We start from the raw sequence: 9,146 nt of genomic DNA on the forward strand, positions 1-9,146 counted from the left end.
CTGCTAACCAGAAGGCTGGCAGTTCAAACCCACCAGCCACTCCTCAGAAGGAAGATGGGGCAATCTACTTCCATAGTGATACTGCCTTGGAAACCCAAAGAGGGGTCACTATGAGTCAAAATCAACTTGATGGCAGTGAGTTGAGTTTTTTGTATAAAATCAAATTAGTTTAGGCAACCTGCCATTTTATGTTAACATAATATGCCTGCTCACTAGCTCAATAAATGTGTTGTTTTGATTTCTGTGAATTGAAGATCCACATCATCCTCCTATCAGCCCTCAATTTACAACACACAGATTCTCAGGTACTGGCTTCTTAAATCAATTTGCTGGGGCTAGGAATTTGGTATGTATGTTTTGCTAAGGCTTCACAGGTGATTCTGATAACCAGTAACTTTAGGGAACCACTGAAATTATAAATTTCAATAGCTATATATTTCTACCAATTCTTAAGTAAAGAGCTCTGGTGATACAGTAGTTGAGCACTCAGCTGATGTCTGAAAAGTTATCAGCTTGAACTTACTCGTGGTAGAAAGATATGCAATCTATTTCCATAAAGATTATAGCCTAGGAAACCCTCTGCAGGATTCCAAAAAAAACCAAATGCACTGCCATGGAGTCCGATCCAACTCATAGCAACCCCTCCTTGGGTTTCTGAGGCAGTATCACTACAGAAGTAGGTTGCCCAACCATCCTTCCGAGGAATGGCTGGTGGGTTTGAACCACCAGCCTTCTGGTTAGCAGTCAGATTCAGCAACTGTTATATTCTGTCACATGGAGTTGCTATGAGTTGAAATAAACTCAGTGACACCTAATAACGAGTTTTTCAGATTTATACTAGATAAATTTTACATAAATTCACCTTACAAGTAGATTTTTAATTTCTGTTTTGTATATGGCAGACAGGGGTTCAAAGAAGTTACATAACTTCTTCAAGCCAGTAATCAGGGGACTTATATTATATTTGTCTGATTCCAAAACCCATGATTTTAGTGCAGAAAATCCAGCATAATGCAGTGGAGTAAGAACTGTATTTGTGCACATATCCATGTACATCCTTTTAGATGATTCATGTTGGGTAAGTCATTTAACTCTTCTAACTGCAGTTTAAAGGAGCCCTGGTGGCACAGTGGTTACATGCTCAGCTGCTAACTGGAAGGTCTGTGGTTCAAACCCACCAGTTGCTCTGTGGGAGAAAGATATGACAGTCTGCTTCTATAAAGATTTACAGCCTTGGAAACTCTATGGGACAGTTCTGCTCTGTCCAATAGGGCCTCTATAAGTTGGAATAAACTTGATGGCAATGAATTTGGATTTTTAGTTTGCTGCAGTGTACTCCATTTGAAAAGAAGCTCTGGTAGCATAGTGCCTAAGGCACTTGACTGCTAACCAGAAAGCTGGAGGTTCAAACCCACCAGCCACTTCTTGGAAGAAAGGTTGAGCAATCTACTTCCGCAGTGATGCTGCCTTGGAAACCCCAGGAGGCGTCGCTATGAGTCGGGTCTGACTCGATGACAAATAACAACAGCAATAATATATACCTCAAGCAGTTGTTAGGAAGATTAAATTATGTACATTATTGTACTTTGCCATCTGTAAAATGTCATGTAAATGTGGTTTTACTCTGATTTTTGCTCCTACCTATTTCTCATTTATAGACTAAGCCAAGTACACTTTGTTATTGTCAGAAGCACTGGCCCCCACAAAATGCTACATCTACTGCCAGCCACTATTATCATTATGGAATGAGGACATCCTGGACCAGGGTTCAAGTCCCAACTCTGCCATTTATTAAGAGTATAATCATGAACTAGTTTCTCTATTATTTTGATTACTCATCTAGGCAAAGGGAAAGATGGTGCTAGTTATGTGAGGATTTAATTGAAATAATGCAGAATACCTATAACATTTATTTATGTTCATCATCATCATCATCATTATGTTACTAACAATAGCTGTGTTGGAATGATAGAACAATACTCTTTGTTTGATTCCACTGGGAACTGCCCTGCAGAGAGTGACATGGGGGGAGACGGAGGCAGGTATACCATTGGTGAGGCAGTGTGGATTGCAGGACATGGAAAAACTCCAAGACCAATGGCAACCCAAGTGAATACCAACTCACACGGTAGCTTTTTCTTTCTATGCCAACAAAACATTTTCGACTGTGACTCCTCTGTTGCAGAGAGCATCTCAGCAAGGAGACAGAAAGAGATAGGGGAGATGAAGTGTGGTCAACATATCCACGTGGAGAGTGGGAAAAAGAATATATCCTTTAGCACTTAGCAGATGGACAGTAGGAAGGGTATTATGAACTACTTTGTGGCATTAAATAAATCACAATAATCCCTTGTCATGTATAATTTAATAATGGTAACTACCATTTAGTAGATTCCTGTGCTAGGCTAAATATTTTATGTGGATTATCACTAAACTATCACTAAATTTCTACAAAACAGGAACCATTACCTTATTTTACACAGGAGAAAACTAAGGTATAGAGAGATTAAGTAAGTATCAATGGATAAATACCTGTGGAATATTGGAGGTGGTATTCAAAAATGGAGTTTAACCACCTGAAAACCCCATGTTTTTTTTCCACCGCAGTATGATGTCTATATAGGAGTTTCTTAGGTCTAAAATTGCAAACCATTTTATAGCAACTACTGTTACTGGCTATTCTTTTTCTGCTCTTTGTATTTTCCTTCTACCATCTCTCCCTCCCAATAAAAAAGCAGATGATAAAATCATCACTGAGAGATCTATATGCTCAATCCTACTGTGTGGCTTTCAAAAAACGTCTTGTAGATCTTGCTAGCACATCCCCTTTGCTCTGCTGTGTTCTGTTCCAGGTGTGCAGAACAGCTAGTTCACAACAATCTCCCGACCACCAGTGTTATCATGTGCTTTGTGGATGAAGTATGGTCTACTCTCCTGAGGTCTGTCCATAGTGTTCTCAATCGCTCTCCTCCACACCTCATCAAGGAGATTCTACTGGTGGATGACTTCAGCACCAAAGGTAAGAAAACTGCTCAAGCTTTCTTCTGAAAAATCAGAATTTAATAAGAGGAGATAGCATTTGGGTGACCAACTTATACGGTTATTCTGTGAAGCATAAGGAGCCCTTGTGGCACAGTAGTTAAAGTGCTCAGCTTCGAACAGAAAGGTCCAAATCTACAAGTCACTCCATGGCATAAACTCATGGCAGTCTGTTTTCATAAAGATTTACAGCCTTGGAAACCCTACAGGGAAGTTCTACTCTATCCTATAGGGTCACTATGAGTCAGAATCAACTTGACAACAATGGGCTTGAGTTCTGGTTTGATGAAACACGAACATTTTGCAAATGGTAAATCATTGTTTCATGTGGTGTCTTGGAAGGATGATCCTAACAGTATATGGGATACAAAAGTCAATTCCAACGATCATCCTGGGTCCTTTTTCAGCCTTCTCCTCAGCTGTGACTCTCCTTCCATGGAGGAATAATTTTCTAATTGCAGCTCCTGGGAGATGGGCACCTTCAAGTGCCAGAGACTAGTGGATGTCCTATACAAGTATACAAATACCTGTTAGTACAATCTAATAGGCAAATATTTCACATTTCATAGGATGCTTTTCTTATTGATAATGACTAGAGTTGGAGTTAGACTCTAGGGACAAAAAAGGAAGAGGAAGGCCTATGGCTTCCTTCCTCAAGACAATGCATATCATATGTTCAATCAAGTGTTAAGAGGACAAATTGCCTCTGAGACCAGAGAGATAAAGTTCCAGCAAAGTTCAAAGGCCAAACTCACCAAGGCCCTTCTGTCTGCTCGTGTTCATTGCAGTGAGTATTTGGACTCTTTCAGCTGTCAGATAAATTGTTCACGTAGTTGGTCTCATAGGCCCCATGATCTCACAGATTACAAATTTCCAAAATGCTATCCACCTTATAAAATTTTAGAAAATAGCAAAAGTGATGGCAACTTTCATACAAAGCTTAGCCTTGATCTGTGACCACAGTGATGTGAGCCAATTTCCTCAGCCTCAGAGTTCCTTCCAGATGCCCGAGGAAAACTAGTTTAATATTTAAAGTGGTCTTGAAAGTTTAAACACAAATAGTATTCAGTTACCAAGTCAATATGCTTATGAGAAGCAGATCCAGATTTGGGGGGACCTGAAACTTATACACTGCTTAGGGCCCTCTTTTAGGGGAAAAAAAAAAAAACCTGCAAAATGACAAATACAAAATTAATAGGAAAATGAACAGCAAGAGTATTCTTGGAAACCTTCCTACCTGGGGCAGCTATGAGTAGCTTAATTACACACAGAAGTGACTCTATGCTGCATAAATACACCCATAAAACTGTAAAAATTTCTTTAGCTGGATATTTCTATAGCTAACCAGCAAAAGAGGCCAGATATGATGAAGGAAGATGTCAGAGTATAAAGCGGCAGTGATTGTAGTCAAATTCTGTTAAAATATCTTTTTGTTGCAAATTGTAAAATTTGCGTACATTGCTAAATCTCCTCTTTGGGTTTTGGAAGAGGCCTTTGCAAGTGGGGGACTTGAAGCCTCAGCGGTACTTGCCTGAAGGTGTATCTGACTCTACTCTGATAAATACTCAAAAAATGCGAGGTCTCAGTGTAATTTGGCAACACTAAAGAGAGGGATTTGGGATTTAAGAGATTAGGGAGATTATAACACCAAACCCAGACAAAATCCATTCAAGAATATGGCATCAGAAATAAAATCCTGGCTCCAAGAAATAAAATTTAGTGATTATAGTAAATGTTTTTGGAATTTGACATTGAGGAACTATTTCTGAAATTATCCAAACCTAGTTAATCTAACTGGTTTCTTTTCTCTCCCCATTCTAATACAGACTACCTAAAAGATAATTTGGATAAATACATGTCTCAGTTTCCAAAAGTTCGAATAATTCGCCTCAAAGAGAGACATGGTTTAATAAGAGCCAGGCTGGCAGGAGCACAGAATGCAACAGGTAAGAAGATACTAATCTTTTTTGATTATATATCTATCTTAATTTTACCGACTCATAGTGACTCTTCTTTGGGATTCCAAGGCAGTATCACTATGGAACATAATTGTAACAACAACAACAATCACTACGGAAATAGATTGCCTTCCAAGGAGTGGCTGGTGGGTTTGAACCACCAGCCTTCTGGTTAGCTGTCACATGCCTTAGGCACAAGGCCACCAGAGCTCCCTTTCGCTCTTAATTTTAATATTTAAGAATACAGTGGGAGCTCTGGTGGCCTAGTGCCTAAGGTATGTGATGGCTAACCAGAAGGCTGGTGGTTCAAACCCACCAGCCACTCGTTGGAAGGAAGATAGGGCAATCTATTTCCATAGTGATACCGCCTGGGAAACCTGAGAAGGGGTTGCTATGAGTCGAATACAGTAAATTTTAAAGTATAGTATAATGAATACATATATATTTAACCAATTTTTAATACTTTGTAATGTGTGCTTTATTACATACACACACACGTACATAAACTTACAGTTTTTCTGAACCTTTGAAAAGGAATTTACAGATATCATGACAATGCATCCCTGGATACTTCAGCAGGAATCTTGAAATATGGACATTCTCTTACATAAGCCTACCTTTCATACCTAAATAGCACCTGACAGACATGTTCTTACTCCAATCTCCTTAACTGCTCACAAAATGTTTTTATACCATTTTCTTCTCTCTGTGTCTTCCTTTCTTTCTTCCTCTTTTTCTTTCTTTTTAAATTTAGGACACAATTAGGGTTCATGCACTGCATTTTGTTTTCTAGTCTCTTTATGAGAGAATTCTCATAATCTAGAATAGTCACATTACAAGCACATTGTTATCATTTCACTGATTTTTTTAAAAGAAAACTCCAGGCTATTTGTTTGGTAGAATTGAACATTTGGAAGTTTTCTGTTTCTTCATATTAGCTACAGGATAAATGACTTTGACATGAATACTACATAGATTAAATAAATTGTGGACTTCTTAGGTGCCTCAAATCAAGAGATATGAGATGTCAGGCTTTCCCACTGTTGGTGATACTAAGTATTGCACTTAATTAAGAAGTTGACAACCAGATAGGTTCCATGGAGGTACGAAGTGATTTGTGGTATGATATCTTTATCCTTGTGAATATCCTTTTTCCCTACAGAATTTTACCCAATAGTTTATCATCCATTGTTGATCCTTATCTGAAGAAATAATTACACAGAGATCTGCAAACTTATATTTTAGATACCGCCTCTGAAACCCAAAGAGAGGTCACTATGAGTCGGAAAAAATTCAATGGCAGTGAGTTTGTTTTTTTTTTTTTTTGCTTTCTTTGTTTTCTTTCATTTATTGCAAAGAAGAGCTCTTCTACACTCATTCTCTCTTTCTTTTCCACCCCACACCTCCCATCACTATGAACTTATTTTATTTTATTAGCATGTATTTTGTTAGCATTATTCTTTTTTGGTGCTCAATTTGCCCCAAATTTGTCCACTGGGAGTCCTTTCAAGACTGAGCCTTTTTGATCTAGCCCCATTGATACTTGAGGTGTTTAGAATCTGTTAATTCTTGAATCCTTACCCTACAACAGTGCTTCTTTTTTGACATATATCTGCTCTTTTCAGAGCCCTTTCTGTATTCCCAAAGAACAACATGCCTTCCTTGCCTCTTTTCTCTTTAATGTATGGATGTTGGTAGGTGAGTGGAAGGAGGTCAATCTCTTCTGTTCATGAGTATTATAAAAATAACTTCAAACATCTTGGTTGATTTTTAGTATGCTTCTTTTACAGCTGGGTCCCTGTATAATAACTGATCTTATATGGCAATTATTAGCTCTGGTGGCATAGTGCCTAAGGCATTTGACTGCTAACCAGAAGTCTGGCAGTTCAAATCCACCAGACACTCCTCGGAAGGAAGACTGAGCAATCTACTTCCATAGAGATACCGCCTTGGAAACCCAAGGAGGGGTTCACTATGAGTCGGAATCGACTCAACAGCAGTAAGTTTATATACAAGGTATCATTCTAAACCTTTTCTATAATAATTGACTTAATTCTCACAATAATTCCATAAGATAGTTGTTGAGTGAGGTCAATTCAATTCTGACTCATAGCAACCCTAGAGGCCAGAGTTGAACTGCCCCATAGGGTCTGCTAGGTGAAATTTTATGGGAGTAGATCACCAGTTCTTTTCTCCCAAGGAGCTGCTGGTTGGTTAGAATCACCAGTCTTTAGGTTAGCAGCCAAACACTCAACCATTGCACTACCAGGGCTCCTCTTTATGAGGTTGTTGTTATTGTGTGCCATTAGTCAATTTTGACTCATAACAACTCTATAGGACAGAGTAGAAGTGCTCATAGGATTTCCCAGTCTATAATCTTTAAAGGAACAGATTACCAGGCCTTTTCTCCCAAAGACCAGTGTATAGGTCTGAACTGCTCACCTATTGGTTAACAGCTCATTTATTGGTTATCCATTGTGTCACCAGAGCTCCTCACTATGAGGTAGGACAATCATTTTTCCATTCTACAAATGAAGATCTGGAAGCACAGTGAGGTTATGATTTGCTCAAGGTCTCCCTGTTAGTAAGTGTGAGATTCATGATTGGAACCCAGACACCCTAACTCTAGAATTTACACTCTTATCTACTACACTGTGCTTCCTCTAGACATTTAGCCACCATTCTGCCCCTGCAAAACACGGTAAAACAGACTTCCACCATCTTAGACTCAAGCATTTTCTGATAATAAATTATTTGTTCACTTAAATGTCACTTCCTTGTAACTAGACCCCAGATTTAGAGTTCCTATTATTCCACTGGTTTGCTTAGGTATTCCTTCTCTTTGTAATAGGTATTTTCAGTTACAAAAAAAAAAAAAAAAAAATGGAACTGCAATGACAACTTAGATTCCTAATGATGGAGTGCAGTGAGAAAAATTAAGTGGCATTCCATGTTTAAATGTCTCTGGAAAGTAAATTGTGTCCACGAATGATGCAAAAATAGAAAAGATCCAAAGCAATCTATACATGCAATGCAATCCCAATCCAGATCCCACCAACATTCTATAAGGATATGGAAAAACCAATCACTAACTTTATATGGAAAGGAAAGAGACCTCAGATAAGCAAAGCACTATTGAAGAAGAAGAAGAAAGTAGGCGGTCTCACACTCACAGATCTTAAAACCTACTATATGGTAGGTTTTAAGTTACAGTAGCCACAGCATTCAAAACTGCCTGGTGTTGGTACAATGACAGACATATAGACCAGTTGAATAGAATTGAAAACCCAAAAATAGATCCATCAACCTATGCTCAGTTGATCTTTGACAAAGGGCTGAAATTCATTACATGGTGAAGAGATTGTTTAACAAATGGTGCTGGATACCCATTTGCAAAAAAAATGGAACAAGATTTTTACACTATACACAAAAACTAACTCCAGATGAATCAAAGACTTAAATATGAAACCTCAAACTATAAAGTTCCTCAAGGAAAAACTAAGGGCAAATTTCAGGGCCCTAATATATGGCATAAATAGACTATCAAGCATAACTCAAAATGCACAAACAACAGAAGATAAACTAGATAAACGGGACTTTCAAAAAATTAAATTTTCATGTGCTTCCAAAGACTTCTCCAAAAGAGTCAAAAGAGAACCTACAGATTGGGAAAACATATTCAACAATGATATATCTACAAGGTATTTATCTCTAGAATTTACAGAAAACTCCAACACTTCAATAACAAAAAGACAAATCCAATTTAAAAAGGGGCAGAAGACATGACTAAACAAACACTTCACCAGATAGGATAATCAGGAGGCCAACAAACATATGAAAAAATGCTCATGATCATCAGCCATCAGAGAGATGCAAATCAAAACAACAATGAGATACCATCTTGCCCCAGTACTAGTAGCAAAGTTCAAACAAGACAGAAAATAAAAAATTCTGGCGAGGATACGGAGAGATTGAGACTCTCATACACTGCTGGTGGGACTGTCAAATAACACAACCACTGTGGAAAGCAGTATGGCGATTCCTTAAAAAGTTGGAATTCGGGAGGCGGGGCAAGATGGCGGACTAGGCAGAAGGATTGCACAGACCCTCTTCAACAAAGAAAAGGGAAACCAATTAACACAGACACAG

At 38.4% G+C, this 9,146-nt stretch overlaps 1 protein-coding gene across 1 annotated transcript in view; it reads left to right on the forward strand.

The window, feature by feature from the left end:
• Window positions 1–9,146, forward strand: part of GALNT5 (polypeptide N-acetylgalactosaminyltransferase 5) — an 84,630-nt gene that overhangs the window by 28,930 nt on the left and 46,554 nt on the right. Inside the window, exons 2-3 of the mRNA XM_007941813.2 lie at window positions 2,853–3,019; window positions 4,866–4,985. Coding sequence (XP_007940004.1) covers window positions 2,853–3,019; window positions 4,866–4,985 — 287 coding nt within the window. The remainder of the gene's footprint in view (window positions 1–2,852; window positions 3,020–4,865; window positions 4,986–9,146) is intronic.

Source organism: Orycteropus afer, unplaced genomic scaffold (genome assembly GCF_000298275.1).
Source record: "Orycteropus afer afer isolate SDZICR_OR568_19922 unplaced genomic scaffold, OryAfe1.0 scaffold00084, whole genome shotgun sequence".
Classification (NCBI taxonomy): domain Eukaryota; kingdom Metazoa; phylum Chordata; class Mammalia; order Tubulidentata; family Orycteropodidae; genus Orycteropus; species Orycteropus afer.